The sequence below is a fragment of the Micromys minutus genome (assembly GCF_963924665.1).
Source record: "Micromys minutus genome assembly, chromosome: 17".
NCBI classification, from domain to species: domain Eukaryota; kingdom Metazoa; phylum Chordata; class Mammalia; order Rodentia; family Muridae; genus Micromys; species Micromys minutus.
Genome location: NC_137952.1, coordinates 45,859,941 through 45,882,867, shown reverse-complemented (window position 1 = coordinate 45,882,867; position 22,927 = coordinate 45,859,941). Strand labels below are relative to the sequence as shown.

The 22,927-nt window shown below is 40.7% G+C and overlaps 1 protein-coding gene across 1 annotated transcript in view; it reads left to right on the top strand.

Annotated features, from left to right (window-relative positions):
* The window catches only part of SEL1L2 (SEL1L2 adaptor subunit of SYVN1 ubiquitin ligase), a gene marked incomplete at both ends in the record, with an annotated part of 118,032 nt that overhangs the window by 65,796 nt on the left and 29,309 nt on the right, over positions 1-22,927 (top strand). Inside the window, 7 exons of the mRNA XM_080931432.1 lie at positions 4,872-4,974; positions 10,361-10,523; positions 17,713-17,766; positions 18,254-18,313; positions 18,400-18,481; positions 20,516-20,670; positions 21,279-21,335. Coding sequence (XP_080787558.1) covers positions 4,872-4,974; positions 10,361-10,523; positions 17,713-17,766; positions 18,254-18,313; positions 18,400-18,481; positions 20,516-20,670; positions 21,279-21,335 — 674 coding nt within the window. The remainder of the gene's footprint in view (positions 1-4,871; positions 4,975-10,360; positions 10,524-17,712; positions 17,767-18,253; positions 18,314-18,399; positions 18,482-20,515; positions 20,671-21,278; positions 21,336-22,927) is intronic.

Below are 22,927 nucleotides of genomic sequence, written 5' to 3'. Positions count from 1 at the left end.
AATACCAAGCCAAAATGAGTATAACTAAAACATAAAAAAAAATGGAGCTTTATTCCTGCAGGGGGGCTAGGAAGAAATAGGAGATATTCCCAAAGCAGAAAGAGAAATAAAATGACAGAAATTTTATTACAGAGGCTGCATGTTCTTTGACTCCCATTACTTAGTATGCTCAGTTGAAAGACACATTTGGAGATGTGTTAGCTCAAGGTTAACGAACATAGGTTTAAAAGATTAAAGGGGTGGACAGGAATGCCTTAAGGCCTACGCAGCTTGCAACATAGTTTTAACTGATAACGAAGGACAGACACTTTAGGTTCTGACAGAAGGCTCTGCCCCCACACTCTGACATGTCTTTTCTCTGTACCTGTGCACCCTGGAGTCTCTTCCACTTCCCATTAGAACACCAGGCCTACTGAACTGGGGAACTTTACTGGATAATTTATCTGAATCATCTCTTCAAAGACCTCTCCAGATGAAGGGGCACTGGGGCAAGGGCGTTGACACTTGAGTCATCTGAGACATGTATTAATGTAAATAAGGAAGCAGAAGTCACAAATGTCAAAAGCCTCTCTACACATTATGTCTCTGGCACATGTTGAAATAGAAAACTCACTTAGTGTAGTTACATTTTCCATAGTCACTGCCATCTTAAGATCTCTAGCATACCTAATTCTCTCTTTGTTGTAATTTTCCATTTTTAGTTTAGACTTTGTGTGTGAGCATTTTGCCTATGTGTGTGTCTGTGCACCATGTGTGTGCCTGCTGCTCATGGAGGTGAGAACAGGGTGTCACAGGTCCCTCAGAACTGAATTGACAGTCCTGGTACACCTACTCCTCACTCTAGTTCGTGAACTCCATCCCCAATATTTTGTTCTAATTAGCTTTAATGAGAGACACTAGACTCAACTGAGAAGACAGTCTCAATTGAGGGATTGCCTAGATCTGATAAGTCTGTGGCCATGTTTATGGGAGACTATCTGTGTGTGTGTGTGTGTGTGTGTGTGTGAGAGAGAGAGAGAGTGAGAGAGAGACAGAGAGAGACAGAGAGACAGAGAGAGACAGAGAGACAGAGACAGAGAGACAGAGAGACAGAGAGACAGAGACAGAGACAGAGACAGAGAGTATATATAGTTCTGGCTCTCCTGAAAGTCACTGTGAATATCAGGCTGGCCTCAAACTCCCAGAAATCTGCCTGCCTTTGCCTTCTGAGTGCTAGAATTAAAGGCATATGAGTCCAGGTGCTCAGAATTATTTGATTTCCTTACTAGATAAAGGAGGGCCCATGCTACTCTGGGTGGTATCAATCCCTGGACAGGTGGTCCTGAGATATATAAGAAAGCCAGCTAAAGTCTGAAAAGATGATCCAGTAATTAAGAGCATTTGTTCTTAGAAAGGACCCAGAGGACCTTCATTCCCAGCAAGCACCTACAAAGTGGCTCACAACCATCTCTTACTCCTGTTCTAAAGGACCTGACACCCTCTCTGACTTCTGCAGACACCAAGAGTACAAATACAGACAAAACAGTTATATACATAAAATGAAAACAAATAAAACCTAAGACAAAAGAAGGCTAACTTAAGTATGGCCCTGGGAGTGAGCCAACAGCAGCAGTCTGCCGTGGTTTCTGCTTCAAGTTCCTGCCCTGACTTTTCTCAGTCATAGACTATAGCTCATAAGCTGAAATAAACCTTCTCCTCCTCTAAGTGCTCAGAGGATTTTTGTCACAGTAGCAGAATGAAAGTATAAAATACCTTTTGTAAGTAAGGCTGGTTTGTAAGCGGAACAGAACAAGCATCTACAGGTTGGCCATTTAAAGAATACCAAACTCGTGGAAACCCTTTAAATCTTTTAAAGCTAGTAAGTACAGAATGGAAAAATATGAAAAGACTACGAGACCGAACGGAGCCCTTTATCCAGTATTTCTAGGTTCTCATTACTGTCAGCAGAAGAATTAAATACAAAGTAAGGAATTGGATGGGGCAGAGAGATGGGGTCGTTGGTTCCAGAATAAGGGCAGCATCCACAGTGAAGTATAGGCCAGAGACACAGGCTACACCTGCCTGAGCTCTTTGCAGAGACCTCCTCTCCAGTAAGGCTAGGGCTCTTGTCTTCAAAAGAAAAAGAACTTCAGCATGAGTAAGTACAATGCAGAGTTAGAGTTTGATGAGAAGATATTTATTTCAACATAGACTTAAGCATGGAAGAGAGAGGCTCTGGTAAAGGAGATGCTACACAGACTTTGTGAGTGTGAGCCTCTCAAGAGAAAGTCACACTGGGTGTCTTTACAGTAGCATTACCAAAGGAGGCCTCTAAAGTTATACCTCAAAGAGCTGCTGAAGAACCTTTTTCTTTTCAATCAACGAGTTCATTGTTCAGTTCCAGGAGTGCATTGGACAGAGTTGTAACTGATAAAGTAGAACTCAAGCTCACCAGCATCCCAGAGGAAGGTAGAATGTTTTCTCTGTAAACAAAACCTAATAGTTTGCTAGATTCCCAGAAAAATGTCTCAAAAACTATTAAGAAAGGGCATCTTTGGAGGTCATACGAAGGTCATAGGCGCTCAGACTTTAGGAACAATTCATTGCTATTTTAACATTTTTATTTGAAATATCTCTATACAAAAGGAATTTTGTCTCTGTGCAGGACATAGCAAATGTTAATTGTGCTTTAAATCGCAGTACTTGTCGTTGTTGTTCTCCATAGCCCTAGCTGTCCTGGAACTCACTCTGTAGACCAGGCTAGACCAGGTTGCCCTGAATCAGTGACCCTCTACCTTACAAGTCCTTGGACTTAAGCTGTGTGCCACCAGGCTCAACTACTCTAATTCTTGATTCTCAGCTACTGAAAACTTCAACTAGACTCCAGATAATGGTGTCTCTAAAAACCTTTCTGTAGCCCCTTTCCACTATCTTTCTGTCCTAGCTAATAGATATAGATTAGCTATAGATATAGATAAATTAGATTTAGATATAGATATAGATATAGATAGATATAGATATGTATAGAGATATAGAGATATAGATATAGATATATCTATCTATCTATCTATCTGTCTGTCTATCTATATAGATCTACCCTAATTCTAAAGAGAGGCTATAGGTTTCTCTTGAGTCACACCACCTTTTTAGGTAGCTAGTCCTTACAGGCAAGCTTCAATGGTGAACATAATTACTGGGGTATATGTGTGTTTGGGGGCGATAAGAAATTCCAGAACTGGGTCATGGTTTTCCAAGAACAACGTTTACACGCACACCCTCTGCCGCCATCTTATGAGATTTTCTGATGTGTCATTATGTCAGCTGCATGAGGGGAGCAATTCTACAAGGTTGATATGAACAGAGGTGTCACTATTTAGTGATAACAAAGCAAAAGTCCGTGGGCAGTTGTCCTGGTGCACCTTGTTGGACTCAATGCCCTGCCCCCACCCTCTTAATTTTCCCACGTGTCTGTCTAGCCTATCTCACATCAAATTCAGAACGCCTCCTGAAACCATTTCCTTACTGTGCTTTCCTTAAATTTGGAAACCTTCAAATCATAAGAACAAAATTAAAGCATCCACAAGATAAATTTATCTGGAAATTGAATCCTACTATAGTAACAAAAATATGTAGTTCAATATGTTTGGGAAGGCAAAAAAAAATTACTAATAAAAGTAACAGCCCTGGAAAGGAACTTGCCATGGTAAATCATTCCTTATAGCCAATCTTCTAGAATGTACGCTCATGCTTTGAAAGCATGCTAATGTCAACAGTTATTATTCCACACATATTAGTCAGTTTTTACCTAATTACTTCTTTCCTTTTAATCATGAGTATAGATAAGCTATAAAACTCAAAGCAGAATTAGATGCTAAAATGTCTGGTGTTTCTGAATTGATTAAATAACTTGAAGCATTCAAAATAATGTTAAATTCACTTTTTGGTTATTTTTTTTTCTATTAAAAAAATAGATGGCTCTTGTTATCTTGTCTGGGAGAAGAAAAAGAGCCACTTAAAGTTCATTGTGAGTTTGTTAATGAGGCTTCAAGTCCCAAATGCCTTTCCTTTGAAAAGGCTTCAGGCTGTTTTCCTAATCAGGTTCTCCTGTGTGCGGTAATATACTTGGAGGCAGAGGGAGAGAGATCTTACACAGAGCAGAGAGACAGACAAGCAGGCAGAGGGGAAAGAATGAGAGAAGAGAGTTGAACGGTGGAGAATTGGGAGTCTGACTAATCAGTTTTCCTTATCAAAAAAAGTGATAGTGTTTATTAAAAAATTAGCATTACATTAATATTAGGAAAATATTATTCCTTTATTTTTCTTGAGTCTCATAAAATTGATGTCAAGTTTCCACCTAAACTAGGCAAGTTATCATTGATAGTTCATGTATCTTCCCTGTCATCTCAAGAAGGCTTTAAGGAATGGCAGAGGCCTTCCACAGAGAAAACTCTTCAAGAAGATTGCCTCTCAGCTCCTATGTCTCTTGTGGTCATCCTGGAGATAACTGCTGCTCATATCGAACCTCAGGGCTCTAAGTACATGGACCAAGTGACACCAATAAGGGAGGCATTGACAGCCAGGGCTAAGAACACAGTGCCTAAGGTGCTACCTCTGTCTAGGCTGCACCCCTCAGCTTCTGCTTACAACAACCCAGATCGTTTTCTTAGGTTGCAGACACCTCTCCTTCTAATGGGAGCATCCCTTTCCTCTACCTTCCAGGAATAGTACCAAATATTCGACTTGAAGTGCCAACACTTAATCAATAAGTAGCAAAATTCAAAACAAAATACTAGCACAGCGACAGCACATTGTTTCTCAAAATTTATATATAGAATTAATATTGTTGTTTTTTTCCCATATTGGTTTTTTTTTTTCCCTTTGTTCCCATATAGTCAAGAAGCCAGCCAAGAAAAGTATCACAGATAAAGGAGATGAGTTATTTAAGATGGGCAACAAGATTCTCCAGGAGTCTAAAAGCCAAAAACAAAAAACAGAGTAAGTATCTAGTGCCTTTAGCCAAGTCAATTTCATAGTGGAAAGGAGACAATCTGAAAATCTAGTTTATTATTAAAATCTTACAGAAATAATAGATAAGCTTATCTTGTTCACCACCTTTTGCATTTAAAAGAGTTCAGTGATTATTACAAGATTCTCAGGGCTGGAGACATGGCTCAACGGTTAAGAGCACTGACTTCTCTTCCAAGGGTCCTGAGTTCAATTCCCAGCAACCACATGGTGGCTCACAGCCATCTGTAAGGAGATCCTATGCCCTCTTCTGGTGTGTCTGAAGACAGCTACAGTGTACTCATATACATAAAGTAAATAAACCTTAAAAAATATCTCAGAATTGTCACTCCTAACAAGCAAAAGGATCGTATGTGAGATCAGAGTCCCTTCCCATGAAGCAAAATTCTGAAGAGTCACTGATGGGGCCGGTCAGCAAAATCCGTTTTGCTCTAATTTGTGATAAATTTCAAATGAAATAAAACGGTTGATGCTTTAGCACGCTTTCTCCCTGAGCATTTGCATAGACCTATGGTTTTCAAGGCACTTTAATACATAGGATGCTGTCTTGTTCAAAGATGAGTCTTTCGAAATGAGTGGTACTTCATTTTTACCCATAAAACACTGGGAAAATCTAGAAAGATGGCAGTCTCTGGAATGCCTGACATTTGAGCACAAGTTTGAATCCTGAGTGAACGGATTATGTAAAAAAGGCCAGGCATGGTGTCACCTGTCACTCTGGCACTGAAGGTGGGGACAAACAGATCCCCAAGGTTCTTTGCTACCTATCTAGCTAAGTGGTTCTATAAAAACTCAGCAAGAGACCTTGAATCAAAAGAATAGTGTGGAGAATAAACAAAAGAAGATATTCAATGTCAACATCTGGTTTTAACATGCACACACATGTTCATGTACATATACATGTACAATACTACAGAAAGAAAGAGCACTTTTCCATTATTTATTTACTTACTTACTTTATATCCTGATCATGGCCCCCTCTCCTCCCAATTTCCCCCACGTGGCTCCTCTCCAAACACTCCTTCCATTTCTCCTTTGAGGCTAATATCCACTTATCAGTGAGTGCACACCATGTATTTTCTTTTGTGATTGGGTTGCCTCACTCAGGATGATATTTTCTAGATCCATCTATTTGCCTAAGAATTTCAAGCAGTCATTGATTTTAATAGCTGAGTAGTACTCCTTTGTGTAAAGGTGCCACATTTTCTGTATCCAGTCCTCTGTTGAAGGACATCTGGGTTCTTTTCAGCTTCTGACTATTATAAGTAAGGCTGCTATGAACATAGTGGAGCATGTGTCCTTGTTATATGTTAGAGCATCTTTTGGGTATATGGCCAGGAGTGGTATAGCTGGGTCCTCAGGTAGTATTATGTCTAATTTTCTGAGGAACCTCCAGACTGATTTCTAGAGTGGTTGTACCAGTTTTCACTCCTACTAGCAATGGAGGAGTGTTCCCCTCATTCCACATTCTTGGCAGCATGTGCTTTCACTTGAGTTTCCGATCTTAGTCATTCTGATAGGTGTAAGGTGAAATCTCAGAGTTGTTTTGATTGCATTTCCCTGACAACTAAGGTTTCTTTAAGTGCTTCTATCCATTTGAGGTTCCTCTGTTGTAAAACTTTTATTTAGTTCTGTACCCCATTTTTAATTGGGTTATTTGGCTGGTTAGTGTCTAACTTCTTGAGTTCCTTATATATTTGGGATATTAGCCCTCTGTCATATCTAGGGTTGGTGAAGATATTTTCCCATTCTGCAGGCTGCTATTTTGTCCTATTGACGGTGTCCTTTGCCTTACAAAAGCCTTTCAGGTTCATGAAGTCTCATTTATTAATTGTTGGTCTTGGTGCCTGAACTATTTATTGGTGCTCAGTTCAAGAAGTTGTTGCCTGTACCAATGGGTTCAGGGCTATTCCCCACTTTCTCTCCTATTAGCTTTAGTGTTGTTTCCAGTTTATATTGAGATCCTTGGTCTGCTTGGACTTAAGTTTTGTGTAGGGTGATAAATATGGAACTGTTTTACATTCTTCTACATGCATACATCCAGTTAGAACAGCACTGTTTGTTGAAGATGCTTTTTTCCCCTTCGTATGGTTTTGCCTTCTTTGTCCATAGGTGAACATACACAACCTTAAAAACAATTTTGAAAATGAACAAACCAACATTGGGAGTAGAGAATCAAAAATTTTTAGATGTGGTGGCCACGGCCACACTAGCCTAGGAGGCTAGTAAGCAATGACCACATGATCTCAGTCTACTACATTCTTTTCATTCATATACCTTATCTAAAGAAAGTCATAAGTTTGTTCTATCCCAGTGGTGGGACACAACTCAGCGTCATCATAAAGGCCGCAGCTAAGACCTTGAGATCACGTCATCCATAAGCACTTATTGGCTGTTTTGTCCTGGGCAACTTCCTGTCCTGGACTAAACATCATCTCCCGGCTCAGGGCCTACCATGGAGTGCTTAGGAGATAAAGGTTTATTATTTCTTCCTCCAGGCTTAACTGGTGAGTGGCAGCTCTGGAGACAAAGCAAACAAGGATGCATTGGAGGAACAATGGATGGAATGGGACCTGGCTGCCCCCTCCCAACAAAAGGAGGGACAAAGTGCCCTGCCTTTTTGCATTCACAATCCCAGGGCTTAGGAAATAGACTTAGGAGGGTGGTGATTTTGAGACTAAATAGTGTGTCTCTGTCTCACTATGAGGCGTGCTGACGTAGCTCAACGGTAAAGCCCTTGCTTAGCATGTGCAAAAACCTGGGATGGGGTTAATTCCCAGCATCCTAATGAGCTGACTAAAGTAGTCCGGGTATGGTCATGTGGGGAGGTATCCTGGAACTATGTCAGCCAGTCCTAGACAAACAGCAGGACCCATAGAGAATAGAATGCAGCAGTGCAGAGTTTGAAGAAGGACCTTCTAATGGTGGGTCACAAACTCTTCAACTCCCTTCCATCCAGCACCTGGTTGCTGTTCTAGTCACTTGTTGCTGTCCACAATGAGGTTGTGACAAATTCTTCCTCCAAACTACAAGCTAGTGAGTGGAGATTGAGAGGGACTCCGTAATTCTTCCAGTTTCACAAGAAGGGAAGAGGGAGCTGGTCTCCCTAAGGGAAGCTGAATTAGCGGCTCATCAGAAGATGGAAGGAAAAATATCCCAGCAACACTTAGGCCTCGTGCTAATTGCCCCAAAGGGTGTTAATAATGAGGAAAGTGCAAAATCGGTTCTCAAAGCTTCATCTAAAGAGTTAATTCCTCTCACTAAAGTGTTCACTATGTAAATGAGTACAAAGCAGGGCCTTTCCAGTGTAGCCAAGCTAAGAGAGAACAGTCCCAGCCAGGAGAGAGCAGCGAGCAGGAGAGTCTGAGGAGGTCCTGGTTCCTGACAATTCATGCTCAGCCTGTAATGTGAGTGTCCAGAGATTAGGAGCCACTAGGTATTCCTGTCAAGGTCAAGGATACTCTAGATTTGGTCTGATAGGACAAAAACACTCTTAGAAGGTCCCAAGTAACCATTCACTCAACATTGAGAGGGGATCCTTCTCTTGGGCACAAACAATAGTGGGAAAACCCAGTCCTGAGAGCAAATCCTCAAACAGTATCAGAGCCTTTACACCAGGCTATTCCTTTGCCCAGGCTATCCTGACCCAGTCCCTGCCTCAAGAGTGAAAGAAGGGACAGCTTCAGAAATGCAACTGACCCTTCTGAGCAACGGAAAACAGAAAACCAGATTTGGATTTGCTCAAAGCAAGACATCCTAAGAATTTAGCAATTTAAAGAAGGTTTTTATTATGGTCACAGCTTAAGGTTGTTATCATGGCAAAGAAGTCAGATATCAGGACCATGAGACAACCAGCCACACTGTGCTCATAGTCAGGAGGCAAAGAGATGAATGCCAATATATGTTCAGCTTGCTCTCTTTTTTCCAGTCCAGAAGCCTTGCCTGTGGATGGTACTACCCACAGTCAGGAACAAGATGGGGCTTCATCCTTTAGTTAAACCTTTCTGGAAAATGATTATCAACAGAAACACCCAGAGATATGTTTCCATGGTGATTCTAAATCTAGCAAGTTGAAAATCAAGATTAAGTCATCACATTGACCTCGGAGACCTCTCCCGCAGTTTTTTGCTTTCCAGAATCTTAGCTTCCTTTCACTATGATTGATTGACTTCTTGACATTCTGGCTTCCAGTTTGTTCCACTGGAATTCAAATGCCTAACTGGATGTCTTTCTGCCTGGGGCTCTTTTCCCTTAACCTATTCTATGCAAGTCTTTGCCAACTGGAGAGCATTGGTCTCTTAGCATTAGTATAGGCTGTGCATAAGATTAAGTCTCTTGGTTGTTTTAAATTGGAATCAAAGACTGTTCTCTCTCTGTCTCTGTCTCTTTCTTTCTCAGTTTGTGTGCGTGCGTGCATATTCCTGTATTTGAGCCAAGATTATAAATTATGGTTAATGCTTTTTGGTTTTGCCACCACTACCAAAGAAATGTTGTAAAAGTAAGAGCAATCTCTGACACGTTTGAGACTTGTTAGATGTTCCACCACTACAGTAACACAGACCAGGCGACTTCTAGCAGCCAGTGCAGTGTGAGGCGACCCTCCACTTACCACCTAATTACAGAACAAATTACAGATTTGGTCATTGTGATCATCCTATCAGTGATGGCTAAATGAAGCACTACACCAAGCATGTCACAAGGATCATCTCAGAGTAGCCTTATCAAGTAGGTGCTACAACCATCCCCGTGTGGTGGCCAAAGAAGGAACAGAAAAGCTAGCTTGAAGTTTTCCAACCAGTAGTGGAGCAGAACTTGAATCCAAGCACTTAGAGTCTAAAGTCCCACCCAGTAAAAGTTTGTTTGTATTGTTATTTTTGTAAGCAGCCTGGCTTTGCTATGTTGAACAATTAGTTCTGCTTTTGAAGATTAATTTAGAATATAAATTTATTAACATTCTTGTGATATAATTTTCCTAGGTGTGAAATTTTAATTATGATAATTCTTGTATCTTTTGGAATTTATTTTATGAAACAAATGCTTATTAATAATGGAAGAGATCAGTATAGGATGTCTTTGATTTCTCACTTGACTTGGTACATAGGCTGGACACACAGTATATGTTACACAAATATTTCCATTTTAGTGGCTTCATAATTTGTCAGACATATTTGAAATTTAAATCTTCAATTGCATAGAGGTGAAAAAAATTATAGGTCTAGAGATATAATGGATTTCACCAAAGCATCATCATTACTAATCACAACAACTACAGTTATTCTGTTGGAAAGGCAACATGTGAAGGAAGGAAATTTTCACTTTTGATAATCAACTTCCTTATTGTACATTCTCAAAATAGAGCCTACAAACTCTTCACCAGAGCAGCCAACATGGGAAATTTGAAAGCTATGGAAAAAATGGCTGATGCTTTGCTATTTGGAAGTTTCGGCATGCAAAACGTAACAGCAGCTATCCAGTTATATGAGTCCTTGGCTAAAGAAGGATCATACAAAGCCCAAAATGTAAGTTTTGAAAGTCAATGAACTTTTTTTCAATAGCTACATCCACAATTAACACAGACAACTATATGAACAGGTGAAATAAATAATACCCCCCCCCCCCCACTGCATGGACCCAGATCTATTGGCACTCAGAATGCACTAAAATGGTGTCCTTTGGGAGTAAAGCAAGAGGTGAGGATAAATCATTCCAGTTCATAGGAGCAATGCTGTTCTCTAATCTATCTTCCCACCCATATGTATGCTCTGACATAAGACCTATGAGCCCAAACATTGTCAAACTATATATAGAATGTGTTTATATTTATAAAGAAATGTGGAACAAAATCTATTCTTAAATATTTGCCTGAGTTTCAATTTCAAATCTTTCATAAGCTAAGTGAACTTTTTCTATTTTAATAAATGTGTTTTTCTTTATGTCAAGAATAAAATAATTATCTCATAGAAAATTTTAAAACACTGGGGCTCAGGGTGTAACTCAGTTGGTAGTGATCTTTCCGGGCATGAATAAAGCCTTGAGTTTGAGCTCCAGCATCTCATACAACCCGGCTCGGTGGTACACACAGTAATTTCAACACTCAGGAGGCAGAGGCAGGAGAGTCAGAGTTTAAGGTCATTTTTTGACTACCTAGGAAGAGAGAGATGGGAGATGGGAAGAAAATAAAAAGACAAAGACCTTCAGGAGCAATCCCCCTGGTTCAGATATTAAGAGGGCCACCATGATTTTTTCATTTGGCTTCTTGTTCTGTGAGGCTTTCTTTGTAGACCATCCTAATCACCATGCAAGCACATCTACCATTTGGTTTCAGCTATTTGATACAAAGCTGAGGTATGCTTCTACGTTTCTAGAGTGTTTTATTAAGAGGCTTTATCTGCCTTACAAGCAAAATTCATGACCATTAACAAAAAATAAAATAAAATAAAAATACAGGAATTCAAAAGTAAAGTTACCTAAAAAGCTCGAGACCTTTGTGTCATCAGCCATATAGCACAGAAACTGGGCATACAGTCAGATTAAGTTAATACACTATTACACTTGCCTAGTGGATAAGCTACTTACGGAACGAAACCTTTTCCCTTCTGCATGACAATCTGACCTTTGGTTCACACTCTAATTCTGTTTCCCAGGTAACCTGATAAGAATAAAAATTTTAACTATGTCTCTACCTAGCATGACTTATGATGAAAATGGCCTCTGACTGGCACACTGCTTTTGGAGAGGGAGGAATTATACTGAACTATTGAACCTGGCGGTGGTAAATCTTGAGATGGGAAAGCTGCGTCTGCCCTTGTGGAGTCATTATTGGGGGGAATGAAGCATTTACACCAAGGTAGTTTGCACACCCTCCCCATGTCGGTCTCATCTCGCATCTGAGTCTCTTCTGAGGTATCTGGGATGACAATTCCTACAAGACCGTGTACACCGCTAAGGATGGCTTGATGCTTACCCACTGGGCCACTGTGGTTCATTTGTCCCCTGCTCTCAAATAAGACTAATGGCAAATGAGGTTCATGGCAGTCCTGTGAATCTGTAAGCTTAGTTGAGCCAGAAGTTGAACCAAATACCCCTGATGAATATAACAATGTTTCTAAATCGTACCTATAAAGCTAAGATAATTATAAAACATTGGATCCCACATCTTGCTCAATGGTCTCTGACATTTAGCAAAGTGTCTGAGACCAGAAAAATGAAAAATTGAATGAATTATTAATTGGTCATGAATGGATTGAGTTGTTGTAGGGTATTTCCTTTCAGTCCTGAAATTGTAAAAAGGAGAGAAGTGGGTAGATAAGGGGGTGATGGTGACTTCAGTTGGTAGTGACTTCAGGTAAGCAGAAGGAAGCTATAAAAACTGTCCCCACTATTATCCTTCCAGAACTTTTATAATTATTTAGGGTATGTTCAAATAAATGAGACCATAAATATTTGCTGCTACCTAGTCAGCTCTTTATTCATTTAATAGCATGGATGTTTTTCTATGTGAATACATATAGATCAACATCATCATTTTAAAGATTCAGATTCATATGATCATAATTTATGTTAGAGGATGTTGTGTTTAACTCCACAGAATTTTTCTTGCAATTATATATACTTAAAAACCCAATGGACAGATCTGTGAATGATAATAAAATACAAGAACTATGAAGTCTCTAGAGTTTGACTAACCAGAACATCTATAAAGCCCTAGATGTCCCCATCATTTATACCACCTTTCTTACTTACTTTCATAATTTCTTTTATTTTCAATGCATAAATTAAGTCACCCAGACTACCCGTCTCATGTGCTTACCACTGGCTTTAGTCAGAAGACAACGTTCTAAGGCAAGCCTAGTAACAGAAGAGACAGCTCCAAGCAGTAACCACTGACTCTGGACGGCCATGATCGTCCTTTCAAAGAGAATCAGGCACTGATGGGAAACTCTAGGAAATGCAGTCACAGGCTGCACGGTACTGCAGTAAGGTAGCAAAGCAGGGAGTTCCCAGGTCACGTCGATCATGTGTTGCTCTGAGTTCTGTACCCCAGATGCTTTTCTGTCTTGAACTTCTTTTTGATATTCCTAAAGGAGTTACGTCTCAAAACCTTAGTTTCCCCAAACCTGATAAGAAGGCTGGGAAGTAATGTATAAGCTTTCCAAAGCCACTAAAAGTATGTGGATAGTACCTGCAAGAGTCCTTAGCAAACGCTGAAGAACTCTGAAGCAGGCTGAAGAGGGTCAGCCAGTCCTTTTTTTATACATTAATTCCCTCATATGTAGAAATGGGGTGACATATGTGTGTGTCTGGACTCTTAAGAAAGACCAGAAGAGAGGACGTGTGTGAATAAACTTAGCCTAAAAGAGGTTGGCATTGACTTGATATACAAATTTCAGTCATGCTGATAAGATATGGCAAGTCTACCTTCTCTGACATCCTGAACTCCTTCTGTCTTTATTCTGACTCCTTATGGCCTGGGAACCATCACTGGCACACGGAGGAGCAGGAATTCTCCAGTACTGTGCCTGATGCTGAGCCAGGACTACCAGCCTTTTCAGTGTGGCAACTCATGGTTGCTTTCTTTCTGGTTTTTTTTTTTTTTCTGCTGTTATTTGTTTCATTTTACAAAGACCATGCAATTAAAGAGGCTTTGTGCCAAAAAAAACAATGAGTAGTTTGGTGGCTTAGCTAATGGCAGGGACCAGATAACTCCTTAACAGGGCTGTTCAGGGACATCTTTGCTGTTTGAGCTAGCCTGATCTAGGAACACTGTCTGCATTGTTGGAAATGTTTCCAGAAGCCAGGAGGACAATGCCACACAGGAATGCACTAAAAGAACTGGAAAATGTGACCAAATAATAACATTATTATATATGATATTATATAATATCCAGTGTATATATAGAGAGAATATGTAAAGTGTGTGTGTGTGTGTACAGAGAGAGACAATAAATAACGGATACTTATGATGTCTCGGGGGAAGGGAAAACAATCAGAAATTCTGAAAAGCAAAGTGGGAATGTCAGAGATCTCAGAAAGATCCCAATGTTTTCAAATCCAAATAAACTGAAGAAAATTCTTCAAAGGGCAGCAACAATAAAGTGTAAAGACAGCACGCTGCGATGCTCTGAAAAGACTCAGTACCTTCCAGATCATAAGAACTGTACAGAGCGGTCTCCATGAAAATGACTCAAGTAGGTGCTTGTCCATGTAGCCTGAAGCCTGAGTTTGATTTGCCCCTGGGTAAATTGATTATAACGGATTCCCTCTGAATGCTACGTGCATATTATCACACACACACAAACACACACACATACACACCGAGAGAGAGAGAGAGAGAGAGAGAGAGAGAGAGAGAGAGAGAGAAAGCCACTCATAAATGTAAAAAGAGAGAGGGGGTGGGGAGAAAAAAAAGCCACTCAAAGATAAAGTTATTGGACTTAAATGTGCACACTTTGTTGACTATACAATTTAAAACAATTATACTACAGATTTAAGAAAATCTCTTCCTGCACCTAAAAGTAACTACAATGGGTCTATAAAAGAAGAAGACATTAAGTGACATGACATTTTACCATGTTCTGTGACTTGAAAATAATTATATCTCAAAGACTCCACACCTTCCTCGGTTCTCTCTAATTGGAGGTGTTCCCTGGAAGGGCTGTTGTCATTAGCACCACGCGATGGCTGAAAAGATCATCTCCAACATCAGTCCAGGAATCGCACTGATGCTTGCCCGCTTCTGTTGGGTGTTTTGGATGTTAATGGCCTTATATTAATAGTGTGAGTTACTCATTAGAAGTGATTCACACTCCGCTTTGATGTCTGGTTTGAGCCAAAAGTAACGATCACAAAGCTCCCCAGCTTTGTGCAGTAATTAGAGGGAAATTGCTTAATCTTTTTCCTCCTTTAACAGTTTCTTAGAAAAAGAAAACAAGGGGAATATTTTATTTTTAAATTGTTACTGCCTACCCCAAGTAATTTACCCTAAAATACGATGAAATATCCATTACACTAGAACCTTCACAGTAAACCCCGGGTCCAACAAACCCTGTGTCAAACTGCAGAAGCAAAATGGCGGAACTTGGAATCCAGCCCTGTGAGCAATCCAGTCTGCAGAACTTGACCTTCAAAACTGCTAACGTGTCACAGATATTACCACTCTTCTTTCAGCTCACAATCTGTTTCTTTCCAGCATTAAGATTTAATCATTTTACAATTCATCTAGTTTTATTCTTATCTCAAAAAAGGAAAGGATGGGACAAAAGAACTCCTAAAAGCCGATGATCGTGCCGTTGTTAGGTCGTCAGCTCCCCGGCATAAAGGAAAGGACAGTGTGGACAGTCTTAGCACATTCCCCTGAGTGACAGCCCTTGATGTCCTTTCGCGCTGTGAGCAGCATAAAAATTTTTAAAAATGAGATGAATGTGGCGCCTTCCGTTGTTATTCCTCTACTGAAGACTGAGGAAACATGACCCGGGTTTGATCACACATGGTGGTACCACCGTGTCCCAGTGAGCTTTACGGAGAGAGACATCCCCTCCCCGCCAGAGTGGATATTTAATGCCAACTTCACGTCTCCAGTTCACGTAGTTTTCCCAAAGGATCAGACTGACACGTCTGCTGGGCTCTGTACAAAATGAAGCACTCTCGGTTTCCCGAATGATGACTTCACTTTAAAAGTCAGTATGGTCGTTTACTGTCGACGTTTTGGCATAACTGAACCAGATTCTAAATTTAGCAGGGTCAAGAATTGCCAGGAGTTCCAAGAAGACACTTCTTTTAAGATCTAAAATGGGCTAATGGTAGACAATTTAGCCATTTCAAATACACTTTACGTTGCCAGATGTAGAGTTACAGGGCCTTCCATTTGCAAGGAGTGTTTCCTGTGCACCTTCTTGAAAAGGAAGCTTTCTAAGCCCAAAGACGTACATCAGGATTTACACCATTAGAGGCTTCTTGCCAGCGGACAGAGTATGCGAAGGTCACAAGTTAGACTAATGTGTTTTTGAGGAAAAAAGAACAACTTCTAGAGCCAACTTCCCAATCTCAGGATGCAGCACAGGACTGGGAACAGAGAAACGGGTATGCAGGACCGGGGACACAGAACTGGGGACATGGCTCAGCTGATAGAGTGCTTGCTCCGTAAAGATTAGGATCTGGGTTCTAGCTCTAGACCCACACAAAAAGCCCAGGCTGATGCGTGAACTTGTAACGCCGACCCTACGGAAGCAAAAACGGTATGTAATCCAGGTATGAGCTTGTATACTTAGGATGAGGAGGTCTAATAGTAGCAGCAGATAAAGAACCGACAAGAGGAGACTAGAAACTACCATAGTGACCCAATCAGAACCAAAAAGGGCTCACACAGCTGCTGGATGGAATGAATCTGAAAGAGACGATAAAAATCGAAAATATTGCAAACTGAAACACCCTTGAGTCTGCGTCACCTTCCAAACACCATAGCTTACCAACACAAACAACACGAGGTGGACCACACTCGTGACCACATTTGCCCACTGCACAGCATCCTGAGAGTATAGCACCTCATGCCACCAGCCCAGGACATGACAAAATCCAGATTTGAAATAGGGTTTCTATGGAGCACATATTGCTTTCACACCATCACAAATGTGAAAAATCATAGGTCAAACCATCTGGCAGCTGCCTATGTGAGCTAGAATCACACTTCCGGCTTGGGGCGCCGTACCAATGCGCCGATTTAACTTGTCTCTGGTTTCTACAAAAGCTTTTGGATGGCATACTGTGTCTGCGGTGGATGGAGACTGGGGCTCCCAATACCTCCCCATCTTGCTCTGTGATCAGACTTTCCCTCTTTATTCAGCATATTTTGACTTAAATATCTCGTAATAGCAATCTTATTTTATTTTTGAAATATGACAGAAAATGCTCAAATTACAGGCAGGGAAACAGCTCAGTATCAGAGCACCTGCTAAGTGCATGTGAAGCCCCAGGCTCAAGTCCCGTAACAGCAAAGGAAAGGAATGGGAAGGTCAAAATGTTAACACATCAAAGGAAATTATATTTACAACAAAGGAAAACATCAACTACAAGTTTATAGCATTTTTTAGTTTGCTTGTTTTTGTCTTTATTTTTGATTTGTTGTTGTTTGTTTTGGTTTTTGAGACAGGGTCTTTCTATGTAGCCCAGGATATCCTGATGCCACGAACCTCCTGCCTCCGGATCCTAGGGTTACAGATGTGCACCACCACGCCTGACCTCAATGTTTTATTACTAAACCTTATTCTAAAGTACAGTAAGAATTCTCAGAGATCCACACATATCATAGAACCCTCCCAATAGTGTGATATTTCCCAAATTCTCATCACTGTAACAAAGCACTTTGTTACAGCATTATAAACTAACAGTATAAATTATTATTAAAAACATATGTAAAATATCTCTTTAATATAGACCCAAAAATAATGTGGTTGGAGAGATGGCTCAGTGGTTGGTTGTTGCTCTTGCAGAGGGTCAGAATTCAACTCCCAGAAGCCACATGGCGGTTCACAACCATCTATAACTGAAGTTTTTGGGGAATCCAATGGCTCTTTTCTGACCTCTGAGGGCACCAGAGGGTGCACATAGATATGTGCAGGCAAAGCAATCACACACATAAATAGATCAAAATAAATAGATAACAGTTAGGAAACAAATTGACTGACTGAGTTTTGTATTTTCTTTTCCCTTCAGGCGTTAGGATTTTTATCTTCTTATGGAATAGGAATGGAATATGACCAAGCCAAGGTAAAGGCAACAGTGTTTCTTTTTTCCTGAAACAAAATTTATTTACTTATTCAAAAGGAACATTGTATCTTATTTACTCTTAAAGAGGCTCATTGTACCATGGTATTAAAAAGTACCCACTAACCAGAGAAATTTAGCAATCTGCCATAAACTTCTTAAAGCCTCCTACATCAGGTTCTTTACCAAAGGTATGTAATATCTATTTCATAGGATTTTTAAAGGAAGAAAATAGTGGTGTGCCATCTGCCATGCCTTTATCTCAGTCTCTACTCCCTAGTACCCCCCCCCCCCCCCATGGAAACCATCTTAACAGAACAGATTGAACCTTGGGACATACTTTGGAATGAGTTGCCCTCGGGTCATTACTGGGGTAGGAATGAAGAAAACAGTGCTTGGTTTGAGCTCCAAACTTAGGAAACCAATGTCATTGCATTTCTTGTGCTTTAGGCACTGATATAACCAATGTCATTGCATTCTTGTACCTTAGGCACTGATATATTACACCTTTGGAAGTGCTGGAGGAAGCATGATGTCCCAGATGATTCTGGTTTGTAAATCAAATATTCTTAGAGCAAACTATATGTAACTACAGCACTCTCTGGATATTAACACCTATGTATGCTTGCTTTCTAGGGGTACAGATACTTGTCAGGAATTAATGTTCTGCAAAATTGTGAAGTTGCCCTTAATTATTACAAGAAAGTTGCAGATTACAGTGAGTAACCCTCATAATTCTCTCCAGGGGAGTAGAGTGGAGCTTGTTTCTTTGATGGTTGTTTTGTTTACTTGTTTGTTTTACTTTTTGTTTTTTGAGACAAGGTCTCATTGTTTATAGCTTTGCCTGGCCTGGAACTTCCTATATAAACCAGGCTGTCATTAAACTCGCAGAGATCTGCCTGCCTCTGCTTCCCAAGTGCTAGGACTGAAGGTGTGTGTCGACACACCCAGCTCTCATAACTCATTTTATTATAAACAGATCTGGAGCTTACCTCAGAGATAGAGCACTTGCCTAGCATGTACAAAAATGTGGGTTTTGTTCAATCCCCCAGCATTAGAAGTAAAACAGACTTTTACCAAGCAGTTTTTAAAATATTAACACCAGGCAGGAATGGGCTATATCTTGGCTGCTAAAGGGCTGGTTGTACAAGCATGACATGAGTTCAAGCCCTAAATCCACATTTAAAAAAGAGCAGGGCATGGTGGCACATATTTGTAATCTCAGCCCTGGGGAAGCAGAGACAGGCTGATTCCTGGGCTTACTGGGTAGTTAGCCTACTTATCAGTGAGCTCTAGGCCAGTCACATAGTCCTTGCATCAAAAGACAAGATGAATAGCACTTGATGTAACCCAAGGTTGACTCCTGGCCTCAGTACTCAAACATCTGCACACACAGACATGCATGCATACACACACACCCACACGCTTGCCTGTACTCAAATCGATACCAGTTGACATGCATTTATAAAGATAGTAAAGGTATATATTGCTAACATCTGATTAATGCAATATTTTTAATATGACCTATTATATTAAATGATTATAATCTAAATGTTCTAAATAAATGCATTCATCTCTTATTTTCTGACATTTATCTCCAAACATTTCTGCTTTACTTATTGTTATATTTGTTCCCTTTTTTATCCAAGACAGGGTCTCACTGTGTAGTTCTGGCTTTCCTAGAACTCACTATGTAGACCAGGCTATCCTCAAACTCACCGATCTATCTAGCTCTGCCTCCTAAGTGCAGGGATCAAAGCTGTGCGCCACTATGCCCTGCTATAATGTTTGCTTCTTAACTGATAAATCTTAAGCCAATTCCCCTGAGTCTAGTCTATGTAAGGTTGGATGGCTTGCTAAAAGTTCCTAGTGTGGGCACAGTGGCATGAGCCTGTTATCTCTGCACTTGGGACAGGGAATCAGAAAAAGGTCACTTCCAATTTGAAGCCAGCCAGAGCCAAATAAAGACATCCCATCTCAAAAAAAGAAACATATGCATATATATATACATATATATACATATATACATATATATATACGTACATACATACATATATATCCTAGCAAAACACATAGAAGACACACACAGGAGAGATCACTCCCTGGTTCAAACTGTCGTTGTTATACCATAGAATTCATTCTTGCCTACGAAAACAGAGCGTGGAGCAGTGTGTGTTCTTAGGGACTCATCAGAGTTGTATGTCTCGTTGCATCTTGCAAGATTACTCAGAGAGATAACACGTGGTTCTAGATAGAAGTGGGTCTAGTCAGTAATTTCTACCTTCAGAATAACTTCTGCCCAGTATCCCAGACATCTGAGAAAAGAAATGACTTGAAAAAATTACATTTTGGGTTTCAGAGGCTATTTATGACAGGATCATATCATACGTTTAATGATAATGAAATCACTGCATAGCTCTGTTCTTACAGCGAAATGCCCATGTCAGCACAGAGGGAATTGTGGGCTATCCCTTTAAGACCTCTGCTCTCACCCCCTCACCCATATCCTCAAGAGAATCTATGCTGATGATATGAATATGAGTTTCAAAAGCAAGTAAAGACCTTCTCCCACCTCTTTTTAAATATCCAAATACACAAAGCACAGCAAAGCTCTATTTCCCACGGGGCCTCCCTGTCCACAGTCCAGATGCCTGCACAACCTAAGCAGGACAAGTCTAACAGTGTCCCTCCAAGTTGACTGTTACTTCTTGCAGCCTGAGTATCTTATCTTCTGGTCTGTTTTCATTCACAGTTGCTGACAAATTGGAAAAAAGTGAAGGTATTCCTGTGGAAAAAGTGAGGCTAACAGAGAGACCTGAGAATCTGAGTTCCAACAGTGAGATTTTGGATTGGGACATATACCAATACTATAAGTTTTTGGCAGAAAGAGGAGATGTTCAGATACAAGTAATGTACACAGAAAAGGACACATTCTTAGAACATGCCAATTGCCAGAGAGCTGGCTCTCTGAGTGTCAGTAGGGTTGACTTGAATGTGAAGGGGAGGAGACGCCTTCTCCTCTCTGTCCCACCTGTTTTGTCCCCTTGCCACCTGCAGCTTTGGGGGCTTATTCAAGAGGTAGTTGCCATGGGGATAGCAAGAGGATAGTGATGGGGTTGGGGATTTTGCATTTCTTCCTGGAAATTTCACTTTTTAAAAGCCTAGGTTTCCATTATGGAGAAATAGTACCTCCAGTGTTGATATTAATGCGAATGAACTCCCGAGGACCCAGACTGGGAAGAGGACAGCACCTATGTGATCTAGTGAGACAGACCCTTCAAGGATGAGCCTGGTTGTTACCACACTCTTGCCAGTGGCTTTCCACCACTAAGAGAGCCATATGCCTAGTAGCCACTGACTATGCAGTAGTAGACACAGAGTGAAATGAGACTGGAATGTTTCCCCACCTCTTCCAAAGCAAGCCAAACAACACCAGACCAAAACAATGCAACAATGCTATTTCATTTGAGCTGAGATTGCTGCTAAAAACCATTTTCAAAACTCATCATTTCTAGGTATCTCTTGGACAATTACATCTTATTGGGAGAAAAGGTCTAGATCAAGATTACAGTGTAAGTTGATCCCAAACTTCAGTCCTATAGAGGAGAAAAACTTTGGTAAGGGAAGCTCAGGGGCAAAGGGAAAAGGGAAGGGGGGAGGTGAGCGTGTTGTGGGGAGCCTGCTGCTTTGGTTGGAGCTGAGAGAAATTCTTGCTTCTGAGAGAAAGCAGCATTCACCAGCAGGTGCATTTCCTAACCTGTCTCCAAGCACAGGTCAACTTCCAAGGGACAACAAAACCAAAAAGCACCCTTATGCCTATGCAGACGCCGAACATGTCCTACCCTCTGTATTTTGTTTGGCAGGCTGGAGTTGAGCACAAGGAACGCCCCTACACCCTGGCCTTGAACGTTCATCTTTCCCAAAAGCCAGATATAAACAGATCACACCAGATTTGTTTAGCTCAGAAATGTTCTTTCTTTTTAGTAAAATTTAAATTAAGCATCTCTGAAATGTTTTAATCTTACCTTATTGTGGTGAAGTTAGGGGCTTAATTAACCCTCCAAATGCATAACTGAGGAAAAGGACTACATTAACCTATGCCAACATCACAGGCTAAGTGCTTAGATTCTGGTTGTGGTCTCAAGATGCCGATCACCACAGACCCTGGGAAACAGAATTCTTTCTAAATCATTATGTTGCGGTTATTGCCATGTTATAGGAGCCACTTGATCATTTTCTCAAAAGAATGCAAACTCCATCTCAACATAGAAACCCAACAGCCTAAGGGATTGAAGTCCCCCCTTTCTAAGGTGGTTACATTGAAAGCGGGGATCTGTTATTACTTTCTGTTTCACGTAATATTGTTATTTTATGTATGTCTTTACTGCTGTATTTTCTCCTTTACATGAGAGATGGTAAACGTCACATGAATGTCAAAGTTAACTTCATAAAGTGAGTAGTGATTTACATAACCAAATACATCCCAGGATGGCAGAAATGAAGGTTTCTGGGCCCTTTAAAACCTAACTGTAAGCACTGTTTTAGCTCCTTAGATGGGAGTTCTGTATTCATCAGATTACTCTAATGTCCTATTTTAGCTTACAATAAATGCTAGTCATAGGGTACATACTGTAACATTTTTCCCATTGGTTATAAACAGAAACTGTGATTGGCTTAAAGAGGACAGCCTTTTTACAAAACACACCCCATCAACACACCACACACACACATACACACACACACACACATATACACACACACACATACACACACACACACACACACACACACACACACACACGTAGTGTCAGTCAGCCACACACAACACATACACTTGAAGGGGGCTTGAACCACCTCAAGTAAGGTGCTATCCAAGCTCTTTGGGTGGCCCTAAAGGCCCCCAAGGCTATAGCAGCAACAGCCAGGATTCAGGCATCATGAGGACCTTCTCCAGCAACACTCTTGTAGAGATTTTCTTAGGTGTGCTTTACAGATGAAAAGCCTGGTCTGGAGAAATAAGGCAAATTATTTCAAGTGCCACAACTGGAAAGTTACTATAACCAAGAAGCAAACTTTGAGGGTTGGTGTAATGGCTCAGCAGCTAGGAGCACTTGCTGCTCTTACAGAGGACCCAGGTTCAGTTCCCATCACCCACATGATGGCT